Source organism: Mirounga leonina, unplaced genomic scaffold (genome assembly GCF_011800145.1).
Source record: "Mirounga leonina isolate KUSES-001 unplaced genomic scaffold, KU_Mleo_1.0 Mir_101414, whole genome shotgun sequence".
NCBI lineage: Eukaryota > Metazoa > Chordata > Mammalia > Carnivora > Phocidae > Mirounga > Mirounga leonina.
Genome location: NW_023270121.1, coordinates 2117259 through 2142584, shown reverse-complemented (window position 1 = coordinate 2142584; position 25326 = coordinate 2117259). Strand labels below are relative to the sequence as shown.

The window sequence follows — 25326 nt, the reverse complement described above, 5'->3', positions numbered from 1 at the left end:
ACACTTGCGGATCAATCTGGGCAAAATTATCACTATAATTACTCTTGTTAAATTCAGGAATCAGGACACTAATTTTCGAGTTTTACGCAAAATGACGAACGCGAACATTATCAGGACAGTGGGAACGGCAGCCAATCAGCTAGCTCCAGCAGCAACGGCCCACAAGGCGCGGGTCCCCTACCCGGGGCGGGCGGGGCAAGTGGTTCTCGGGATTGGGTCTGCGTCAGCGTCGGCGCGCGTGCCTCCTCGCGCCGTTAAGGTGCAACCCAACCAATCAAGCTTCAGCAAAGCGCGCTGCTCTGCCTACTGCAGCCTGGGTCTCTGCAGAAGCGCATGCGCGAGGCGGGGCCCGCCCTTTTGAATCCGGGAGGCGGTGTTGGGATTCCGGAGGCTTTGCGACTGAGGAGTGTGTTAGGTGAGGTACTTTTACTTTTAAGACCGGGCAAAATGGGGGCTCTCAGAGCAGAGGAAATCTGAGCAGGATTCTCCTGCAAGGTGTGGCTGGGGTCGGGTTTTTCCCCAGCTCAGGAATCTGTCCAGTGGGTCGGTCGTCGTGGCCGAGTTCGCTCTCTGCCGTGGCAGTCTGTGAGGGGCTGGCTTCCTGAGAAGCAATGGGACGGTTCAACTGGTTGGGGTTAGAATCTGCTCTCCCGCGCTGCTTTTTTAGGACCCTAGGAAACTACCAGAACTCGGAACCTCCCAGTGGGTTAGATAGACCTATCGCTTTCCTGCTCTGGCCGCATATGTTCTTAGGGAGGTGGGGTCGAGTAACGGTCATTCCAACGATTTCCTTAGTTTTTCCCATTTGAAGCCAAAACTTAAAAGTCTTTCTGGGTTCCTCTCTTTCCTTTTCCCTGCATCCAGTTCTTTTATCACGGCCTTGCCCAGTCTATCTCCAAAATATATCAGTCATTTTCTACCTCTTCCACTGCTATCTTAGGCCTAGTTCAGACTACAGTCATACTTCTTCTGGACTCGAAGGCTTTTTTAAAAATTCGTCTGTTTTCACTCCTTGACCCCTCATATTCTGTTCTCCACACTGCAGCTAAAACGGTCTTAAAACAAATCAGATGGTATCGCTCCCCTCTCTCACACTCCTTCCCACCCTACCCCCATAGGTTTCACGAGAGCAGAGACCTTGGCTGTTTTATTTTATCCCTAGTAAGTAGAACTGTGCTTTGCATATAGATGATGTTCAACAATTATTTACTGAATAAATGAATTACTTAATAGGGGACAATTCTTTGTGAGAATCCTTAGTTTGGTCACCAGTTTGACTTTTGAACCATGCCGCTTTAACTTAGCACTCAGGAAGTGGAGAGCATAAAAGATTAAAAGCAAAATCAAGGTGGGGGGGTGGAGAAAAATAGTGGAAAAAGTAAGACTGAATGTAGGAGATGGATTAGTTTTGGATTTGATTATGTGATAGAGCCATTTTAAGAGAACTTGCTATGTTGCTTGTACTCAGTTTTTTTTCCACAAGAAGTCCAGTTCAACTGGTAAATATTACCCTGGAGAGTTGTTTCTCCCTATTCCTGTTTAAGTCAAGGGCTTCTGTGAAAGTTAACCTTTTTGTTGCCTGAATCATTGTCAGGGTTTGTGTGTGTGTGTGTGTGTGTGTGTGTGTGTGTGTACTGTTTGTATGCTAGGTATTGTGTACTAAATGTTGGGAATACAAAGCAGATATGGTTCCTGTCTTTGTGGAGTAAAAAGGGATGGTTTGTTTAATGGTAACTGGACACTTGTTTCTGTATAGAACATGTGTAATAATGTCATCTCAAAAGAGAGTGAAGGACTCTCAGGCTCAAAAGAGGACTTCACAAGTTAGTGATACTTATGAGACTAATCTCCTGGCCGGGGAAGAAAAAGAGGACCTGAATGACTCAAAGCGCAGCTTGAAACATGGACAAGACAATACAGCGGACGATTATGGACATGCTGATGATCAAGGAGAAGATGCTCTGCAAATAGCAGTGAGATACTTTGAGAAAGGTAAGACAGATAATTTTCCTTACGGAAGTTCTATTTCTGTAAAAATGTCTTAGACTTTTTCTTATGGATTTTTAAAGGAAAGCATATTTTTGCTCATTCATGCTTTTGTTTATTTGATAGGCATTTATTGAGCGCTTCCTAATATCAGTATGCTGGGTACTAGGGATACAACAACAAAGAAAATTCTTGGCAGGGTGGTTTCCAAGCTGTTACACATTGGGGTTATCTGTGAATCTTTAAAAAACCTGATGCCTGGCATCCACTCTAAGACATTCTGATTTTATTGGCATGGAATGCAGTCTGGGCATCAGGATTTTTAAAAGGCTCCTCTGGGTGATTCCGATTTGCAGAAGAGTTTGGGAACTACTATCCTAGTATTGAATCTGCTTATAGTCTAAGTTCAGTGCTTTTAGTTAGTTTAGAGCAGAGATGCCAGGGCATGATTCAGTTTTCCTCACTGAAGGTGCTGTTGCTCTATTGCTGTTAAATCTTCTAGAATTTTAAAGGCTTTGAAAGGTTTGGGGGAAGACATTTTTAACATAGAGCTATTTGTTTAGGAGCACCTGGGCTCAGTTGGTTAAGCATCTGGCTCTCGATCTCAGCACAGGTCTTGATCTCAGGGTTGTGAGTTCAAGCTCCATGGTGGGCGTGGAGCCTACTTAAAAAAAAAAAAAAAAAGCGCTATTTCTTTCAAGTATTCCAAGTTGTAACTGTTGGGGTTGAGGACTGAAAGAATTTTAAAGGTCCCACTATTTAATATTGTTCCTTTTTCCAGGTCCTATTAAAACTTCACAGAGTAAAGATAAAATCTTGGAAAAACACTTGAAAACTGTGGAAAATGTGGCTTGGAAGAATGGGTTAGCTCCAGAAGGAATTGACATTCTCTTAAATGTGGCACTCAGTGGCAAATTTGGTATGTTGAGGGGAAACATTTGTCATCAGTTTGCTATTAGTTTTGCCTTCCAGACTTTGAAATAGATTGCTTATTGGAATCAGTTGCAGTTCTTTATTTGTACCAAATTCTTCATAAAACCAATCTGGTAAGATGATAAAATGGGCCTTTCTTATGTTTAAGCTGCCTTATGAACCAAAAGTTTCTATGTACATATGCTGAGAATGGTTAGTTATTACATGTCTTTACAAATAGAATGTATAGGCTCTTGTCACCAAATACATGGGAGTCATTTTTAGTATTTCTCTTAAGAAGCATAGATAAGGCAGCTTAAGAGATCATTTAGTCTACTTCATTGCTTTTAGGTTCACTTACCTATGGCAAATTCCTTTTGAAACTGTCTCCATTCCAGTGTGTATGACAGTCAAGAGGCTTTTTCTTTTGTGATAATGCTTCCTTTCCTGTTCTAAGTGCATTTCAAATGGAGGGGGAGAGGTTCTTAGAAGGAAGGAACACCTGGCCAGTATTCTTTTTTTTTCTTTTTTTTTGGCCAGTATTCTTTTTGCTTGAGAAGAATCTTTTAACCTACTCTCACCCAAATTCAGACTCAGAAGGTATTTTAGGCCTTGAACATCCTCATTTTAAAGGCGAGGAAACAGACCCAGAGTGGTTAAAGAAACTTATTTAATGTCAGAGCTAGAACTGGGGAACTCAGATCTCCTAACTCCCCTTGTAGTGTTTATACTGTACCATACTACTACTGGGTTTTCTACTGTTTTTTTTTTTTTTTTTTTTTTTTTGAAATACTAAGACATCTATCAAAACTGGATGCTTTATATACTATTTCCTGGCCCTTGCATATTGGATTCCTTTGTGTATGCCCTAGCATCATGTTTTGCAGGGGTGTTGTTTTAAAGCAACAACACATTACTAGCCAAATTCAAAATATGACTCTCAGGTATTTTAGTTCTCTACTTTTACTTGATTAGTTCTCTGTGTTTTCCTACGAAGCGAAATTTGACCTGATAAAATTGGCTCTTCTTCTTTTAAGTGGTTTCTTATTGTTTGGTTCAGATATCTTTCCAGGAACCCATGTTTAGCTGATCAGTGTCTATTGAGAATTCTCTCTCTCTCTCCCTTCTCCTCTTAAAACATGTATGGGATGTACAGGTGTTTTCTATTTTGGAATTTCTCTTTTTTTGATATCTCAGAAATTAATGGTTAAAAGGTTTTCATGATGTTTGCCAGGTCTTGTGGCAAATGCATGCCTCAGCCTTGGAAACTTGTATATAACAATTTTAAACACAATCTCTGGCTTTCTATTCTAACTTTTCATTTTTCCCTTAAGCTGGAATTGGTGATGTCAAATATGGCCTCCTTAATTGTTTGTCTCCTTTTAGTTATTTTTGTGATATCCTCCATCACTACTGTATCTTTACCTGTAGCTCTTTTGCTAAGTTGAAATTCATATTCAAGGGCATGTGTGCTTACAGTGTCATAATTAAGTATAAAAGGACTTCAGACACTTTAGAAATTAAAAAGTTGCTGGGAAGTAAGTATTGAGTCTGTACTGAATTGACCCTTTGAATTTGGGACATGTGTGAAGTGTTAGTGGTTGGACTGTTTTAAACTTTAGAAGGGTTAGGGGATGGGAGTGGGGGAGAAAAGAAAATGAAAACAAGAAACCATAGTGGCATACAGAAATTTTTATTCTTATGATTCATCACCTGCCCTCACTGCTTCCTTCTCCACAGAATGATGGGGTAGAAATTGAGAATTTATGTAGCATGAGTAAATTCAGAGATCTAATATACAGCATGATGATATAGTTAATAATATTGAATACTAGAAATTCGGTAAGAGTAGATTTCAGGTGCCCTCACCACACACAAAAAATGATAATAACATGAGATAATATGTAAATTAGCGTGGCTGTAGTAATCATTTCCACTATGTATTTGAATATCATATCATCATATACATCTGAAATATACACACTTTTTTTTTTTTTAAGATTTTATGGTCAGAGAGAGCGTGAGCATGCACAAGCAGGGGGAGCAGCAGGCAGTCCTAGGTTTATGACCTGAGCCGAAGGCAAACGCTTATCCTACTGAGCCAACCCAGGCATCCCTACACACTTTTTATTTTAAAAATAAAAAAATAAAGAGAGGTCTTCACCCTCAGGAAAAAAAAAAAAAGATGTCTATAAGATGTTTCTGAGAATGCTACTTGCAGGCAAAGTTAAGATCAGTGATATTTCAGTGAATGGATGTGATCATCATGCTATAATACATATAAAACAGTGTTTAAAGACACATATAAGATGTTTCTAAGAATGCTACTTGCAGAAGTTGAGAACAGTATGATTATAGTGAATGGATGTGATCAGCACACTGTAATGCATGTAAAGCAGTGGTTAAAGACACATGGATCCAAGATGTTTTTGAGAATTCTATTTGCATGAGAAGTTAAGAACAGTGTTTTTTCAGTGAGTGGTTGTGATCACCACATTATAATGCAAGTGAAACAATGTTTACATACCCCCCAAATTGATGATATATACATTTAATTCTTGAAGCCTTAATAAGCAGAAATTGATATAGGGTGTATGCAAAGGTATTTGCAACATCACTTATATTATCAGATGGGAGAATACCATGGGAGCCCAGAGCGTATGATGGAAAGATTGGACCAGTATAGAATATTACTGCTAGCTAATTCCAAGAACAGCTATTCCATTCTGCTATCCTCCCCACTTTTTGGGAGGGATGGAGAACACAAATATATTTATTTAATTTATTTATTCTTAAATGAAGCAGCTCATGCAAGATGTCTGTCAATAGTTTTAAATAAGTCAGAATCTGTTGTGCTATTAAAAAATAATAACAAAATAAAAAATAATCTTGGGGTGCCTGGGTGGCTCAGTCTGTTAAGCGTCCAACTCTTGGTTTTGGCTTAGGTCATGATCTCAGGATCTTGGGATTGAGCCCCCTGTCAGGCTCTGCGCTCAGCAGGGAGTCAGCTTGAGGATTTCTCTCCCTCTCCCTCTGCCCCTGCCCTGCTCAGGCGCTTGCTCTCTCTCTCTCAAATAAGTAAATAAATCTTTAAAAAAAAATCTCTGAAATTTTCCTAAGACTTTTTTGAAGTATATTCACATACCATAGAATTCACTTTTATTTTTATTTATTTGTTTTTGAAGATTGTACTTATTTGAGAGAGAGCGAGCAAGAGAGAGTATGAGCAGGAGGGGGAGGGGCAGAGGGAGAGGAAGAAGCAGGCTCCCCACTGAGCAGGGAGCCCAACATGGGGCTCGATCCCAGGACCCTGGGCTCATGACCTGAGGTGAAGGCAAACGCTTAATCGACGGAGCCACCCAGATGCCCCAAATTCACTCTTGAAGCATGCAGTTCAGGATTTTTTTTTTTTTTAGCATATTCACAGAGTTGTACAACCATCACCATTCTCTAATTCCCAAATATTTTCATCACCCCAAAAAGAAACCCTGTAGGCATCCTTCCTTTTTAAATAGAAATACAGAGCCAGAGAATTTGCTTTATAGTTATATTAGAACTTAAAGTTACATTTTTGTTTGAAACTATGTTTTGTAATGATGATAAGGGATATATCAAATATTACTTTTTTATTGCCTTCAGTATAAAGTGAAATTTTTAGGACTAAGAGTGAATAATAGTAAAAGAACAATCAAGATTCTAAAATGTAGTTTAATTTGGAGTTCGTCTGCTTTCTAGGGAGTGCTGTAAACACTCGGATATTGAAGTGTATGATTCCAACAACTCTAATACCAGAAGATTCTGTGGTTAAGGCGGTCTCCTGGCTTTGTGTTGGCAAGTGTTCTGGTAGCACCAAGGTAATCTTTTTAAACAGTTTGATGATAAGTCCTTCAGAACCACTTAAGGGCTGGCAAGGAAGAGCCACTTACGGAGTAATAGCAGTGGCCTTTTGTGCAAAGCCTATAGTTTTGGAACAATATAGCTTGATGCAGGGACTTTGCTCAAGCAGAAATTTTTACTGAGAAATAAAATCTATTATCCTACTTTGTGCTAGAAGCTTCTAAAACAGCCCTGAGTGGGGAATTAAGCTCTCTCCTGTGCCAGTTATATTTCTCTAAAGATAAGCATTTTGTCTTGCAATAGGTACTTTTTTATCGTTGGCTGGTTGCAATGTTTGACTTCATTGATCACAAGGATCAAATTAACTTGCTCTATGGCTTCTTTTTTGCTTCATTGCAAGATGACGCACTGGTAAGTAAAAATTGGACAACGTCATGCATCAATCAAATGGTGCGCTCTCTTGTATGTTGACACACCAGGTGTGCTTCAAAGAGCCACACAATGTGTTTTTCCTTATTTTAAAATACATCAAATGTATAGAAAAGTAGAAAGCATAACATAACAAACACTCTTGCACTTATCTTTCATATTAACAAATACAGCATTTTTACCATATTTGATTTATATCTTCTTTTAAAGAAATAAAAATGTTATAGATAGAATTGACTCCACATTGGAGTCTCTGCTAATTTAAAGCAGTGGTTGCTATCTTTTCCCTTTAAAACCACTTCAGCAGGGTCCTGTGGGTCACTTATTCTACATTTTCTTGATTAACACTGCAAAAACCTCATCAGAACTAATGAGAAAGAGAGGATTACTTTTGATGAGATGCCAGTGGACTGATTTTGATTAAATAGCATAATTATTCCCATTGAAAACATTAATAACTCTAAGAAATCAATCTACTGTCCACCCAGAAGACTTTCAAGGACCATCAGTAGTTCATAGTCCCTGTGAATCATTCATCTAAACCAAATTCCTCTTACCTTTGGAAAGGGAATTCATTCATTGATTTCATTTTTAAAAATTGATGTTTTCACTGTCTTTGTTACATTGTACTAGGCACTGTAGAAGACTCAAAGTTTTGGGGCGCCTGGGTAGCTTAGTTGGTTAAATGTCTTAACTCTTAACTCTTGAATTCAGGGTTGTGAGTTCAAGCCCCACGTTGGGCTCCACACCGGGTGTGGAGTGTATTAAAAAAAAAAAAAATTGGGGCACCTGGGTGGCTCAGTTGGTTAAGCGTCTGCCTTCGGCTCAGGTCATGATCTCAGGGTCCTGGGACCGAGCCCCGCATCGGGCTCCCTGCTTGGCGGGAAGCCTGCTTCTCCCTCTCCCGCTCCCCCTGCTTGTGTTCCCTCTCTCGCTGTGTCTCTCTCTGTCAAATAAATAAAATCTTTAAAAAAAAAAATTTAGCAGAGAGTTTCTGTATTCCAGGGATTTATAATCCAGTTGGGGGATTAAGGAAAGCATGTAAAGTTAAATAAACAACTCAGGAGTTAAATTATCAAAGACAGTATATGATAATGTGAGGATAATAATTGTGATATTTCCAGGAAGGAAGAGAGCACTGTAAACCAGTGATTTAAAAAAGCATCATAAATAATTTGGGCATCAAGCTAGGCCTTGAAGGTGGAATAGGATTTGAGATTTGATAAAAGGAAATAATATTTCATATGACAGGAACATTTCATGCAAAGTTGTGAGCTGTGTAAATTTTGTTTCCAGAGACCTTAAATAGATCAGACTGACTTAATTACAGCTGTGTCAGGGAGTAGTGGAAGGTAAGGCTGAAAAAGTTGGATGAGGAAAAATTGTAGAGGTCTTTGAAGGTGATGCTAAGCAATTTGAATTTTATCCTCTATCCAGTAGGCGGGAAATCACTGATAATTTTTGGGCAGAACCTGTTGAAAGCAGAATTACAGGAAGTTGTGTTTAGTAATGCCAAGCAATATGAATAAGGAGAGAGACTACTGTTGGGAAAACTAGTTAGGAGACTAACATGATAATCCAGGTATAACATGATGAAGTCCTAGACTAGCAATTCTCAAATTTGATCTGTGGGCCCCTTGAGGCTCCCTGATCCAGGAGTTCTGAGAGGTCAAAATTATTTTCATAGCAATATCAAGCTGTTATCTGGTATTTTCACTGAGTTGACATTTGCACTGATGGTGCTAAAGTAATGGTGACTAAAACTGCTCGTGCCTTAGCAAGAATCAGGGTAGTGGGGCCAAACTATTTATTAATGGTCATTTTATTCTTCACTATAGTAAAAAAAAAAATGCTAGTTTCTCTCAATGTCCCAAATGAAGCAGTAAAAATTAATTCATTAATTTTATTAAATTTCAGCCTTTGAGACATGTCTTTAATAGTCTTTGTGATGAAGTGGGAAGTACAAATAAATCCCTTCTGTATACTGAACTGCAGTTGTCCTTAGGAAAAGCACTTGCGACATTGAGTTGTGGGCTAAACTAGCTGCTTTCTTCATGGAATACCATTTTTACTTGAAAGAATGACTGACATATAAACTATGGTTATCCAGAATGGGTATTTGGCAGATGTTTTTTCAAAAACGAAAAGCCAGCCTGTCATTTCAAAGAAAACAACTCACAGTATTTGTTGCCAGTGATAGAATTTGAGCTTTCAAGTGAAAATTATGAGTTTGGAAAATTTGTATCTAGCACTGTGAACTTGACAGCTTCCCAATACTTAAACTTTTCTGATGAGATTGGTAACAGTATTAATGAATGTGATTTTTAGATATTGTGTAATGAAATTTGTCAATATTTGGAAGGTTGGTATAACTCAGTGAACCAGTCTTTTCCAGATGACCAAGTATGATGTTGTAAAATTATGCATGGGTAAAAGATCCATTCAAAATGCAAGATATATCAATGAATTTTATGTTTATATGTATGTATTTAACATTTTTTCAATAGACTTGAATTTTATATAGGAATGAATTGTAATGGAACAGTACAAAGAGAGTTCATTGGTTTCGGATTCCACATTGCAGCTAACTCTTAAGAGACTACCATTTATCAAGACTAATATACAGTTTTCTGAAAAGGCTACTAAAATAGTGCTTTCTTTTCCAACTGCATATATCTATGTGAGGCTGGATTTTCTTCATGTACTTCAATTAAAAGAACATAACAGGTTTAGTGCTGAAGCAGAGAATCCAGTTGTATTCTATTAAGTCAAAAACATTAAATAGAATTTAGAAGTGTAAAACTATGTCACTAGTCTTTTTTTTGGCAAATATAGTTGTTTTTCATAAAATCTGTCATTTATGTTAGCATGTAATGGGTTTATTATTTTTTAATGGATTAATAAACATTTTTAAGTTTCTCAGTTTTTATTTCTAATATGGTGAATATCAATAGATATAATCCAGATAAACAAAAGCTCTGTGGGATCCTCTAATTTTAAGAATGTGAAGAGTCCTGATACCGAAAAGTTTGAGAATTACTGTCCTAGTCTAAGGAGGTGGCAGTGGGAATGAAAAATTGAAAGGGCAAATTGGGGGGGAAATTATAAAGGAAGAATTGACAGGATCTGATCCCTAAACTGGATTAAGGGAAGGGTCAGGAGATAGAGATCTGAGGTTTTTAAGTCAGCATGGCTCAGAATGATGGTATCTTTGACCATAAAAGGAAGTTTGTGAGAAGAAGGTAGTTTTGGAAGGCATATAATATATTTGGATTTAGATGTACAAAGGTGACAAGCCGTCCTGTAGAAGTTCACTTAATGAACATTTATTAACTATATACTATGCCAGACATTGAATTTAGTATTGGGAATACAAATATGAATAAGACATAATAGTTAATTTATGTGAGACCTATATGCCAGGTACTAGGTGCTTTATATACACAGTTATTTTATCAACTCTAAGATGCCATCATGGTAAGATGCATCTTTATCTTATGAACCACTACAAAATAATACTGTCATTAAAACTGTTAGATGACATCAATTATAAGATTATTCCTGTTTTCAGAGATGTTAAAATGTAAAAAAAAATGTTAGACTATGTAAAGTATTTTTTTTTTTTTTCTGGTCCTGGGGTTCTGAAAGTTCTTTGTATTCTGACATCAGTATTCCTTAAAAAATATTTATTGAGGTTCTCCTGGCTGGCTCAGTCAGTAGAACATGAGACTCTTGATCTTGGGGCATGGGTTCAAGCCCCATGTTAGGGGCTTGAAGTAAGTAGAGCTTACTCTTTAAAAAATATTTATTGAGCACCTATTTTCTGTACTTGTGCTGTCCAGTATGGTAGCCATTAATCTCATGTGACTAGTGAACAATGGAAATGTGGCTGGGCCAAACTGGAATGTGCTGTAAGTATAAAATACATACCTGATAAAATGTAGTTTTAACCCATTTAAACCTCTTGACAACCTTACGAGGTATACATTTCTATCCCTATTTTATTTTATTTTTTAAAGATTTTATTTATTTATTTGACAGAGAGAGATAGCAAGAGAGGGAACACAAGCAGGGGGAGTGGGAGAGGGAGAAGCAAGCTTCCTGCAGAGCAGGGAGCCCAATGCGGGGCTCGATCCCAGGACCCTGGGACCATGACCTGAGCCGAAGGCAGACACTTAACGACTGAGCCACCCAGGTGCCCCTAGATGTCTCTTGAATAGCATATAACTAGATTTTATTTTTAAATCCTGTTTGAGGATTTTTCTTTAACCTGGAGAATTAGTTTATTTACCTATGTAGTGATTATTGATATAATAGGAATAAATTCAAATATCTTATTTTGAGCTTTCTAAATGATCTGCTTTTTTTCTGCTTTTTTCCTTCTTTCTCTCTTATTTTGGATTGATTGTGGCTTTCCCCCTATTCTAGTTTGGAAGTTAGTTATACATTCTGTGTATGTTCTTTTAGGTGTTATTGTGCCTATTTTAACATGCATACTTAATGTAAAAATGTACAACAATGTCACTCTTCTTACTATTTTTCTTTTGGCAGATATAGTTATTTTTCATAGAATATGTCATTTATGCTAGCATGTAATGGGTATATTATTTTTAAATGAATTAACAAACATATAAATTTTTCTCAGTTTTAATTTCTAATATGGTTTTTCTTAGAGCCTAAAGGTAACCAGTATCTTTACCTTCATCTTAAATGAGGCAAGGACTTTAGAATGCTTTGGCTCTGGTCACAGCCCTCGCAGATGATATGCTATTATCTGGTTTTAGTTCTAGCTTGTTCTTCTCCATCCGTCTCCACATACATGTGAAGTAGGCATCATTATTATCTTCACAGTTGATGTTTGTTTTGATTTGCCCACATATTTACCAATATCTTTACTCACCATTTATTTTTGCATCTCAGACCTTCAATCTGAGATCATTTTCCTGTGTAGAAATACATACTTTCGAATATTCTTTCAGTGAGAATCTTTTGATAGTAAATTGTCTTTGTCTGAAAATGTCTTTACAATGCCCTTGTTCTTGAAAGTTGGTTTTGCTGTGTGTAGAACTCTAGGGTAACAGTTAAATTCTCTCAGGACATTGACAGTATTATTCCACTGGCTCCTTTCCATTGTTTTGGGGTCAGTCTAATTGTAATCTGTCATTTATTCTTTTCTCTCTGGATACTTTTTAAGAACAACTTCATTGAAATATAATTCACATATGATACAATCCACCCACTCAAGGTATACAAACATGAAAACATGGTTTTCAGTATGTTCACAGATAATGTGCAACCATGAGAATAGTCAATTTTAGGACATTTTCATCACCTCAAAAACCCCATACCCTTTATCATTCCCCCATCTCCCTATTCAGGGGTTCCTAAAAACTCCTAATGTGTTTTCTGTCTTTAAAGATTTGCCTATTTTTAATCTATTTTCTGTCTCAGATTTGCCTATCCTGGACATTTCATATAAATGAAATCATATGTGGTCTTTTATGACTGGGTTCTTTTACTTAGCATAATGTTTTTCAAGGTTCATCCATGTTGTAGCACGTATCAGTGCTTCATTTTTTAACCTGTTACAGTTTTTCATAACTTAAAATTTACCACTTTACTATTTTGAGTGTGTAATTTGTTGGCATTCACTGCATCTCTACTGTTTCCAAAATTTTTTCATTACCCTAAACAGAAACTCTACTCATTAAGCAGCAACTACACATTCCTCCTCCCTCCAGCCCCTGGTAACTGCCTGTCTACTTTCTGTCTCTGTGAATTTGCTTATTCTAGGTACCTCATATAAGCAGAATCATATAATTTTTGTGTCTGGCTTCTTTCACTTAGCATAATGTCTTCAAGTTTCATCCAACTTATAGCATGTTTCAAATTTTCATTCATTTTTATGACCGAATAATATTCCATTGTATGTATATACCACATTTTGTTTATCTGTTCACTCGCTGGTGGACTCTTGGGTTGTTTCCACCTTTTGGCTAACATGAATAATGCTGCAGTGAATGTCGGCATACAAGTAACTGTCCAAGTCCTGCTTTCAGTTCTTTGGATATATACCTAGGAGTGGAGTTGCTGTATTGTATATTAATTCTGTGTTTAGAACTTTGAGGAATCACCAAACTGTTTTCCACAGTTTGGACCATTTTACATTCCCATTAACAGTGTATGAGGGTTCCAATTTCATCCCATCCTCATGAACACATGGTTTTGGTTTGCATTTCTCTAATGATTAGTGACGTTGAACATCTTCTCATGTGTTTATTTATTTATTTTATTTTTTTTTAAAGATTTTATTTATTTATTTGAGAGAGAGTGAGAGAGACAAAGAGCACAAGAGGGGGGAGCGGGAGAGGGAGAAGCAGACTCCCTGCTGAGCAGGTAGCCCGATGCGGGACTCGATCCCAGGACTCCAGGATCATGACCTGAGCCGAAGGCAGTCGCTTAACCAACTGAGCCACCCAGGTGCCCTTCTCATGTGTTTATTGGCCATTTATATATCTTTTTTGGAGAAATGTCTATTCAGGTCCTTTGCCTATTTTTCTAATTGGGTTGTCTTTTTATTAATGGATTTTAAGTGTTCTTTCTGTATTTTAGGTACAAGTCCCTTATCAGATATATGCTTTTTCTGGGAAGTACAACTAAGCTGCAACCACTCTAAATTCTTCACTTCAGGTTTTCCAGGTCATACCACTAGTGTTAAGTTCAAACTGCAGGCCTATATAGGACTGGTTTGTGGTTGCATATTCTTTGGAGAGGCTTTATTTTCCTTTTACCCAAACCCAAGGCCAAGACAGCCAAGTTTACTTGCTGTCCTTTTCAGCACAGTGGGGTGTGTTTTTATTTCACACCCATACACTTAGGGTGTAGCTCTTAAAGTTCCCAGTTTTTTAAAGATTTTATTTATTTATTTGAGAGAGAGAAATGGCAAGAGAGAGCACAAGTGTGGGGGAGGGGCAGAGGGAGAGGGAGAAACAGGCTCCCCACTGAGTAGGGAGCCCAATGCAGGGCTTGATCCCAGGACCCTGGGATCATGCCCCAAGCTGAAGGCAGTCGCTTAACCAACTGGGCCACCCAGGTGCCACTGTTCCCAGGGTGGGCCCTAAGCTTTACCATCTGCTAACCCGCTCCTACCTCCCTTTGTAGCTATTAAAGCTCAAAGTTCAAGATTTTTAAGGTTTGGCAGAAATCTTGGGGAGAGAGCTTGTTCAGTATTCAGTGTTTCCTCTTAAACTTTGTGTTTGGGAACTGCAGTTTCTTTGCTTTCATGCCAGCTCAGAAATGTACTTAAAACAGCTAGATACAAGCAGGCAGGGTTATTCAGGGTATCTAATATACAGTATTTCTATAAATGGTAATCAGGTCATTAGAATTGAGAAGGTCAATAAGCTCTAAGACCAAGGTGATTTGTTGATATAGACATTAAAATCTTCTGGCATGTTATTGGGATTAGGGTTAGAGTGGAAGACTGGATCAGATGTCTAAGTCCTCTGCTCTGTGAGCTTTTGGAAGTTACTAAGAGGCCAGCAGTGAATAGATAGGGTATAGGTAAGTTGGAGGAAATGAGGTTGGGTGGACTAAGTGTCAAGGAAGTCTCTCATATAAGAATGAAAGAGTAGTACCTTGAAGTAGCAAGAGAAAGTAAGAATGCTCATTCCTCCCACTTACCCTGTGGTACACAGGAGTGGATGAATGATGAGTAGTATGTGATTGACTCCTCCTTACCTTTGACATCTCTCTTAACCTCATGTTTTTCTTTTCAGATTATTTATTTATTCATTTGAGAGAGAGAGCACAAGCAGGAGGAAAGGCAGAGGGAGAGGGAGAAGCAGACTCCCCACTGAGCCGGGAGCCTGACGCAGGGCTCGATTCCAGGACCCGGAGATCATGACCTGAGACAAAGGCAGATGCCTAACCATCTGAGCCACCCAGGCGCCCCTAAGATTTTTTATTTAATTGAGGGAGAGAGAGAGAGAGCGCGCGCAGGAGCAGGGGGAGGGGCAGAGAGAGAGGGAGAAGCAGACTCCCTGCTGAGTAGGGAGCCCGATGTGGTAGTGTGAACCCAGGATCCCAGGATCATGACTTGAGCCGAAGGCAGATGCTTAACTGACTGAGCCACCCAGTCGCCCCTCATACTGTTTTTATTCATAAACTAACCAAATTGCAAAACAAATGAATTTTGTGTTTAAGCATACTTTGTAAAGAGTGAGAAATACTAAAGCATGCTTTTCTTTTCTTGTAATAGCTTAATAGACTGAGACTGAGTTCTTCTAGGCAGGGACTGAGCCTTTATAACCCAAGAATTTAGTAACACTATTCATGGCACATAGAATATAAACTTCATAAGATCAGGCCTTTTTGTCTGTTTTAATCACTGCTTAATAATTTTTGTTTCATGAATGAATGAATGAGTGAATGAACAGAAGATACTCATAAATGTCAAATCAATTGCAGTATACTTGAATAGTTTTCATGATGTTGATGAGTTTCTTGCTCAGCTTGGCAAGCAGGAAGGAGACCTACTTTTTTTTTCTTTTCCCTTTTTCTGTCTCTTAAAAATATTTATTGAAGTATATAGAGAAAATAGCTTGTATCATAAGTGATCAGCTCATTTAATTTTCATAAACTGAATATATTTGTGTAAATATCACCCCGATCAAGAAATAGGGAACCTAACTTTTAAAAGTGTTACTTCTGAAAGTTATTTGCATATAATTTGGTGGGAGCCTGACTCTTTAGTGACTCAGAGGCAGTGGTTACTATTTGTCAGAAAGGCAATTGTAAAGTTTTAGATGTATACGATGTGATTAAAAGGGGACGTCAGACTTACTATAATGCTGGAACCTGGAGCAAGTGATTGTGTGACACTCATTTCGTACATAGCATGACAAATTGTGTTGCTAATGGTTTATATCCTAGGGATGTGAGGTTGTGCGTTTTTACTGGAAGTTACTGTATTTTGTGTAAGATATATCAGACTTGGTCATAGTATTATGTTCTCTTAAAAAAATCCTGTATCTAAATTCATGCTTTTTACAAGTATGTCCAGAATCTGAACCCATTTCTAAGTAGAGGATAGGCAATATAGAATGCTGTACTTCAGACTTTAAATGATTCAAATTTGTTTAAAGAAAGTCTTTGCTTTCATTGTATTCTCTAGTTCCATTATGTAATTTACTTTTTTGATTTCCTAACATCTAAAGCAAGCGGCGAATTTTTCCTTAATGTGCCATGTAGTAAATATTCAGGTGTAAGGGCCATACTGTCTCTCACAACTACTTACTCCGCTGGTGTAGTGTGAAAGGAGCTATAGACAATACATAAACAACTGTGGCAGTGTTCCAATAAAACTATATTTATAATAACCAGTGGTGGGCTGGATTTGACCCGCAGGTTGTTGTTTACTCATCCCTGCGATAGATTATGTCCTTATCTGATAAACAGATGTTCTTAATTTAATGATCTCCCATTTATGGAGGCTTTTTCTTTTATGTTTTATTTTGTGGCTATCATTTTATTTTCTTTTCTGAAAGAGAAAAACTACCACCCTCTGGTCATAAAGATTTTCTCCTATGTTTTCTTCTAGAACAGGTAGTGGTAAACTTTTCCTGTAAAGGGCCAGATAGTAAATATTTTTGGCTTTGTGGGCCATCGAGTCTCTGTCAAAACTACTCAGCTCTGCTGTTGTAGCGAGAAAGCAGCTATAGATGATTCATAAATGAACGTGTGTGGCTATGTTCTACTAAAACTTGATTTACTAAAACGTGAACTGTAGTTTGCTGTCCCCTGGTCTAGAATAAAACCTCAAGAAGTGGACCCTCAAAATGAAATGGTACAAAGGAACCAATCATTCAGCAACTGAAGTAACAGATTTATTGAGTGTATGTTATTTGCCAAACAGAACTAAATGGTTAAATAAGTTATGGTATGTCCACTCCCTGGAATGTTAACATCATTGAAAATGATCATTTGAAGACCAAACAACATGGGAAAATGCTTTTTTTTTTTTAAGATTTATTTATTTGAGAGAGAGAGAATGAGAGAGCACATGAGAGGGGGGAGGGTCAGAGGGAGAAGCAGACTCCCTGCCGAGCAGGGAGCCCGATGCGGGACTCGATCCCGGGACTCCAGGATCATGACCTGAGCCGAAGGCAGTCGCTTAACCAACTGAGCCACCCAGGCGCCAAAAATGCTTTTTTTTTTTTTTAAAGATTTTATTTATCTGACACAGAGAGAGAACAAAAACAGGGAGGAGGGGCAGAGCGAGAGGGAGAAGCAGACTCCCTGCTGAGCAGGGAGCCTGACGCAGGGCACGATCCCAGGACCCTGGGATCATGACCTGAGCCGAAGGCAGACATTTAACCGACTGAGCCACCCAGGTGCCCCAGGAAAATGCTTTTGAGTGGGGAATCAAGATAAAAGTTTTAACTTTGTATCTTAATAAATATGGACTACTGGAAGGAATACATGAACTTTTGTTAGGAGGATCTTCTTCCGTTTTCAAATTGTCTGCAGTGTTTCTATATTCCAAAAGTAACTTAAAAATGGTATAATGAGGTACCAATTAACACTATTGGCTTTTACCACTATGTTGTAGTATGAAAAAGGGAAGCTTTTAGAATTATTGTTCAACAAAATCCTGAGGCCTTTTTACTTAATCAGAAGATTGACATTTGAGGAAAATGTGTTGCCACTCTGTTCAAGATATATTGTCATTTCTCTTTTTAATTTTTTTATGTTTTAACAGTGCCCTTATGTCTGCCATTTGTTATATTTACTTACCAGAAAAGAGAATGGTGAGTATTTTCATTCCAGTTGCATTACATTTACTCTGTGGAATTAGCATTTGTATTGGCCTTTATAAAGTTAACTAGTAGCATAGTTCTATGCCAAGATTTTGTGGGAATTGTTTTTTAGTACTTTTATCTTAGAGTATCTGCTTACTGGTTTAACTGAACAGGGTGTTTGTATTTTTGATGTGTTGTAAGAAGATGGTGTATGAGCCACATGGTTTATTTTTATTCTGAACCCCATGCACTGTACTTTTCTTTACCTTTTCTAGTTAAACCATTTCGCGTGAGAAAACTGCTTGATCTTCAGGCCAAAATGGTGAGTACCAAAAAGCCCTAAAATTGGCCAGTGTACTCTGTGTGTTACTGGGCTTTGGGGATATAAAATTGAATGAGTCATGATCTTCAAGGAACTTACTGTCTGAGGAGCTTAGTGAACAGAATAAAAATTCAGAGTAGTACTGGAGTCAAGGAGGAGTGGTGATGCTTGAGAGAAATTTTAAGGGATTAATATGATTTAACTAGGCCAAGGAGGAAGAGAAAGGCAGAGGGAACAACATAAGCAAAAACACATAGATGGCAAACAGCAAAACTGTTTAGGGAACTGGGTTGCTACGGCTGGAAAACAAGTGTCAGGGAGTAGTCAAAAACTACTCCTCTATTAAAGTAAAATGTCTGGTTTATTTGTTTGGTTATGTTTTTGTGGATGTGATCTAGGAAAGCATTCCTTTCTGGACACATAAACTTCAGTATATTCCCTGACCGTTATCTCTTGTCCTTACAGCTCTCTTGCATTGTTATTTCCACTACACTTGTCAGGTAACAGAAGTCTGTGAAGCTTTGGATATGAGACAGTAGGAAGTTGTAGTGTCTATCCTAACTGCTGGAGCCTGCATAACCTACCTGAAGGCATTCAAATTTAATGAAAAACACAAACACATGTGCATATTCATTCTCCAGTGCACATAACATGCTTTCCTGTTAGTACAATTCAATGATCATTCTTGTTTCATAGCTCCCTGTTTTGGTTCTATCAGTGTAATATCTTCTCTTAGCTCTCTGAAGATATCAGTGATAATGTTTCTGTCCAAATTGAATTTTATTTCACAGTATTATGAATGGTGAAAAAGTTGTACATTTTTCCATGTGAACAGCAAAGCATTTCAGGAAAATACCAAAAATCCTTAACATCACTAAGATCTTATCGATTTGTATTAACTGAAACAACAGCATATGTTCAAGTTTAGAAAATGATTTAGTACACGATTGTGTAAAAATTTTAAACCCAGGGCGCCTGGGTGGCTCAGTCATTAAGCGTCTGCCTTCGGCTCAGGTCATGATCCCAGGATCCTGGGATCGAGCCCCGCATCGGGCTCCCTGCTCTGCGGGAAGCCTGCTTCTCCCTCTCCGACTCCCCTTGCTTGTGTTCCCTCTCTCACTGTGCCTCTCTCTGTCAAATAAATAAATAAAATCTTTAAAAAAAAATTTTTTTTAACCCAGACATTAAATGTATGGCTTCATTAATAACATTTTATATAGTACATTATTAAATTATTCCATTATCAATGCCCATTTATAAAGATGCATTTTTTTAAAGATTTTTTGTTCATTTGATAGAGAGAGCAAGAGCATGAGTAAAGGGGAAGGTCAGAGGGGAGCGGGAGAAGCAGACTCCCTGCGGAGCAGGGAGCCTGATGCGGGGCTCCATCCCAGGACCCTAGGATCATGACCTGAGCCAAAGGCAGACGCTTAACCAACTGAGCCACCCAGGTGCCCCTATAAAGATGCATTTATAATTGTTTTGATTAGCTGAATTTTGGTGAATTTGGTCAAGTCCAACAATATCAAACCAAGAAGGCATAGTGTGCTCACATGTAACCCAACATGTATAGTGGTTACAAGCATAATCTACAGGTTGGAGCAAATAAATTGAATATGTGAATTTCTGACACCTGCAAAGGCATGTACCCCCTCTATACCCATTCATACCCTATAATTCCCAATCCATGAAGGAAACAAAATACAGAAATTGTCTTTCTTGTGGCAAGCATGAATGGTGGGAAGTGGAGCGGGCATGTAGTTATCACACACACACCAGGCCCTGTTGCGACCAATCTTTGGAACATGGGTGGGAGTTAGGTCTCATCCTAAGGGTTGGTAAGGATGGTTTCTAGGATTCTACAGAGGGGAGAATGAGCGGCATGAGCCTATGTGACTTGGGCTATGATTTTTTTTTTTTTTCCTATTTCCAGCTTTTTCTCTGCTTCCTCAGAATTCCTTTCTTTAGTTTGGTCTTTCACAGTAGAGGCCTTTCTCAAATGCCTGGCAAACCTTGTTTGTCCATATTTAATAGTAAAGAACTAAAATGGTGATTGGAAACTTTTGTATGTGAGCAGGACTTGTTCATTGTTGGATCTTGATGTTCGTTGGGGAGCCCCACAGATGGCTGTGTCACTTTTCCCAGAGAGGAATTTTCTTGTTTCCTACCTAGGGGTTGTATTAGGCTTCTCTAGAGAAACAGAACCAATAGGATGCATGTCTAGATATACAGAAGGATATTTATTATAAGGAATTGGCTTGCATGATTATGAAGCTAGCAAGTCCATAATCTGCAGGGGGGCCAGCAGGCTGGAGACCCTAGAGAGCTGATGTTTCAGTTTGAGTCCAAAGGCAGTCTGCTGTAGAACCAGAAAGAGCTGGTGTTACAGATGGTCTTGTAAGTAGGCTGCTGGAGAATTCCTTCTTGCTTGGGGGAGGCTGGTCTTTTTGTTCTATAAGGGCCTTCAACTGATTGAATAAGGGCCACACAGTTATGGAGGGCAGTCTACTCAAAGTCCGCTAATTTAAGTATTAATCTCATCTAAAAACACTCTCACAGAAGCACTCAAAATAATGTTTGACTAAATATCTGAGCACTCTGGGGCCCACCCAAGTTGACACCTAAAATTAACTATCACAGGTTATAAACTTGGCTACTAGCACTCTGGGATGTAAGCAGTGGAAGGGGGTGAGGAGGGGTCCTGGTACCCTCCCTCAGCTGTGCCTGTTGTCTAAACTCAGTTTCATCTTCAGAGAGTAAAACCTTGATGTTTGTTAGTGTGGTGAAGGAATTTGGGGCTCTAACTGCTTCTTAGGTTTTCAACCAATCCTCCTGTTTTCTGCCCCTCTTGCACTTCTACTATCTCCACTTTTCAGAGGTATCTGGTCCCTCAAATTCCTGAGCCTTTTTGAGAGTTCTCAAACCTGAATCTGCTGCTTTTGAGCCTTTTTCTGTTCTACTTTAGGTTTTGTTTTCTCTCTTTTGCTAAGTTGGCTACTCTTTGTCCCTTTTCATTCTAGGTTCCAAAATCTTGTTGGGATCTCTCATTTGCTGTTGTGTCCTCTCTTGTTCTCTTTGAACTTGTGCTTTATGCCTTTTTCATTCCTTTAGTTTTCAGTGGGGCTTTGGGAGGACCCAGAGTTAAATCCATATGTTCAATATGCCATGTTTAACTGAAATTCTTTTTAAAAAAAGAGAGTATCAACTTTTTAACAACCAAGATATGTTTAGTTAACTAGATGATAAATTCTAAAGGTCTCTCCTCTACTAAATATACGCTCTATCAAAAAACATTCCAACTCAAAGCAAATACTGATACTAATTGACAATAAGTACAGAGATGGAAAGGTATTTCAGCATAGATAAACTGGATTATTTTGGTTTTGTTATAACAAATTTAATTTCAAGAAGCTGTTATAAAAATAGGAATACTGTATTTCTAAGCCCCATTTTCTGCCTTCCTTATTTTGTACACTATTTGATTCAACAAAATTATAATATAATAAAACAGTTTGGTTATTTCCTTGTAATTCATTTTAGTGGTATGCTTTCTCTGGATAGCCAGATATATCTAACACAGGTATCCAGCAGTAATGACTTTTGTCATTATAAAATTAATGTTTTTATTAAGACTTGTTTTAGTTCTATCAAGCTGCTTGACTACTGCATACCAGTTGTTAGATTTCCTAGTGAATTTTCCAGTAATTATGATAATAAGGTTTTAATATTTTCTTTACCCTGTTTTCTTGGCTTCCCACCTTTCTGTCTAAATCAAGAATGAATCAACTTTGAGTCCTGAGTATGCTACCAGTGAAAGTAAGCCATGCTAGCAGGTATGACTGGTAGACCTAAGGCATGGACAGAGAAGAAGAGAGAAAATATAAAGAAGTAAAGCGGGAGAAAAGGTCATAAAAGAGAAGTCCACAGGCTGGCGAGGGTAGTTTTGTGACCATTGATTTAAATGTCTGTTTATTTATTCTTTGATTTTCAATAGCATCTTCCTATAGCCATATCACATAGTAAAATTAGGGTCTGAATATACGCTTAATCTGTTTACTTTATCGTTACTTTTTTTCCTTATGCCATAGGATTGAAAATTGAAAACTCTTATTTCATTTCAGGGAATGCAGCCTCATCTCCAGGCTTTATTGTCACTGTATAAGTTCTTTGCTCCTACTTTGATTTCTGTATCTTTGCCTGCAAGGAAGAAGGTAAGGGATTAAGGAGTGGAAAATCATACTGAGATTGAAATATGTTATTTTGATTAAGTTAATTTGCAGATTTGAACTGAAATGTTCACAGCATACTGATTTAAGATCTGGTATTGCGGCACTGTTTCTGGAAAGTTTTTTTTAGGGATTGGCACTTTGTTTTGATTCTATTTGATGTATTTAATAGATTCTTGATCAGAAAAAAAAACCTAAATGGATTTGCATGGCTTCAAAATGTTTCATAATTAATATACTTTCAATTAATGAAGAGTTTGGGATTTTATATTGCTTTGGGTTATGGGTACCTGCTCATGTACTTTAATCCAATTTTTTTAGATCTATTTTAAGAATTCAGAGAATCTGTGGAAGGCAGCTCTATTTGCTGTGAGGCAAAGGAATCAGGGACCTCCTCCTGAACCTCTAAAGTTGATGTTAGGTCCAGCTCAGGTCCATCCTGTAAAAAGAGTAAGTATCTAAAACCCCAAATGATTTGTGCAGCTTTCTTAAATCCAAACAATAACCATTCGGATGTTTGAAGAGATTATAGATATTTAAATACATTTTAATTGCCCAGGATTCTATGCAAACCACATTCAGACTTCATTAATTGAGCCACCTCAACAATTACTTTTACATTTAGTTTGTAGTCTGTTTAGTCTATTGACAGATTGTTTTATTGTCTTCCTTCTTTAGAAATGGAATTCTTGCTCAGTTATACCAGTGCTAAATTCTAGTAGCTGCAGTAAAGAATGCGGGAAAAAAGGGATGACTCTTTCTGATTATCTCAGTAGCAATGGATCGTTTCCACTAGAGCAGCTTAAAAGCTTCCCTCAACTCTTACAGAACATCCACTGCTTAGAGGTATGTGACTGGACCATGTGCTTATCTGCATTTTCCATTTGATCTTTATACCCTTTTATTTTTGTTATATATTTGCTTTCTGATGATTTCCTCGTTGCTGTAACCTACTTTTCATATACTTAACAGTTTACTGATTGATATCTCTTTGCAGCTGCCTTCCCAGATGGGTGCAGTGTTGAACAACTCTCTGTTACTTCACTATATTAACTGTGTCAAAGACGAGTCTATCTTACTGAGACTCTATCACTGGTTGAGTCAAACATTACAAGAAGGTAAAAATTGTTACTTAAAAGCATTAGGTGAATGAGGAAGGAACAAGATAGTTCATATCTTTTATAAGGGTGACAAATTCTAAATAGGAGGAGCCTTCATATGCCGTAACTGTTTCTCTGATGATCATATATTCAGAGCCGGTATGCTTCCCTTGTTGTAATTTTAGAAGACAGTAAGAAAGGAGGTGTGTTAAGGAAACATTGCTGGATGGCCACCTAAACTCACTGGGTGGCTCCATTTTGATGACCATCAGTCCAAAGCCTCTTCATCTATGTATGTCCAGAAACTTGCTGTTCAGGCCCCAGAATCATCAGATTAATGCTAACCACACTCAGAGAAGACTAATATATAAGTCAGAATATCAACTTACTATTTCATAATAGAAGTAATTCTTTTTGGTGACCAAAATGTTCATGTCTGCCAACAATAGTATCTCCTCTCTGCTATCAGTATAGATGGGAGCCAAATTAGTCATTAGAAGATTTCTTAATTACAGAATTGAAGGAAAGAGCAGTAAGGGAGTTTTTCATCCAGGCCATAGTAAATAAAGCCTGATCATTTCATTCCTCCAAGGGGGTCAGTTTTTCTAGAGATCATATTTCTGTTGACCAGATTGTTTCTTTCCTGGGTAAGCAACTCCTAACTCTTCAAGTATTTAAAGTTGGTTTTAGTTGGTTCCAGGCTAACTCTCCTTTTCCTGCTCAGTTTTTCTTTAGATAGGATATGATATAATTAGATTACCACTTACTATAGTTCTACCACTCTGAGATTATCCCCAGCTCACCCTAGTTGAAGTTTGGGGTGTTCTTAAACTTTTAATTCATACATGTATAGTCTCTTGGACTACTATGTGACTTAAGCTAATCACATTTATTATATGTCAATTTTACTAATTTTTTCACTATAAGCTTTCCCTATATCATTAAGTACTAGAGGATCATTTCACTGTCATTTCCACATACATGTTACAGTCTGCAGTGCAAGTTGGTTAGGGTATATAAGACTGATTACTTGTTTATATTTGTCATGTCACTTTAGAGTAGTGGTAATTATGTTTTGTATAGTTTTTATTGTCATGTACCCATATACTTATGTTTAATATTTCTGCTCCAGAGTGTATTTGGTACAAGATGAATAATTATGAACATGGAAAAGAATTTACCAACTTCCTGGACACTATCATCAGGGCAGAGTGCTTCTTACAAGTAAGATTCCACTTTCTTCATATACGCTCCACCACTTCTTACTAAAATTTATTTCGATACCCATTGAATATCTTTTCTTTAGTGCTCGGCATCATTTGTAAATAGTATTTGCTCAATTCAAAACTCGTTATAAATAGAGTTGAGTTGAACTGACGTTTATCTCTGTACTGTTGGATTTGAGGAAAGAATTTGTTAAATTATGCAAATAAGAGAGAAAGGCCTGTAAGAGAACAAACTGAAGATGTAATTGAATGCATTCAACTAATTGAATTAGCTGCTAACATAGATCTCATAGGGTTACTGTGTTCTCATAATCAACAAATATTTTTTAATGTTCTAGCCAATTAATTATTTGGCATACGTAAGTAACCCTAGTTGTACTTTAAGCTGCAGCTCAATTATCAGCACCATCAGGAAGCCTATACTCATCATCCTCATCTGGTTTAGATGTTTGTTTTATATGCTTCTTTAGTTCACTGTGTTTACCT

The 25326-nt window shown here is 37.8% G+C and overlaps 1 protein-coding gene across 1 annotated transcript in view; it reads left to right on the top strand.

The window, feature by feature from the left end:
- The first annotated feature begins 355 nt into the window (after positions 1–355).
- CENPI (centromere protein I) overlaps positions 356–25326 on the top strand; it is a 61110-nt gene continuing 36139 nt past the window's right edge. The window contains exons 1-12 of the mRNA XM_035024306.1: positions 356–415; positions 1757–1992; positions 2768–2905; positions 6634–6752; positions 7039–7146; positions 17927–17975; positions 18242–18288; positions 22410–22499; positions 22836–22964; positions 23193–23360; positions 23512–23632; positions 24747–24838. Coding sequence (XP_034880197.1) covers positions 1770–1992; positions 2768–2905; positions 6634–6752; positions 7039–7146; positions 17927–17975; positions 18242–18288; positions 22410–22499; positions 22836–22964; positions 23193–23360; positions 23512–23632; positions 24747–24838 — 1284 coding nt within the window. The 5' untranslated portion in view covers positions 356–415; positions 1757–1769. The remainder of the gene's footprint in view (positions 416–1756; positions 1993–2767; positions 2906–6633; positions 6753–7038; positions 7147–17926; positions 17976–18241; positions 18289–22409; positions 22500–22835; positions 22965–23192; positions 23361–23511; positions 23633–24746; positions 24839–25326) is intronic.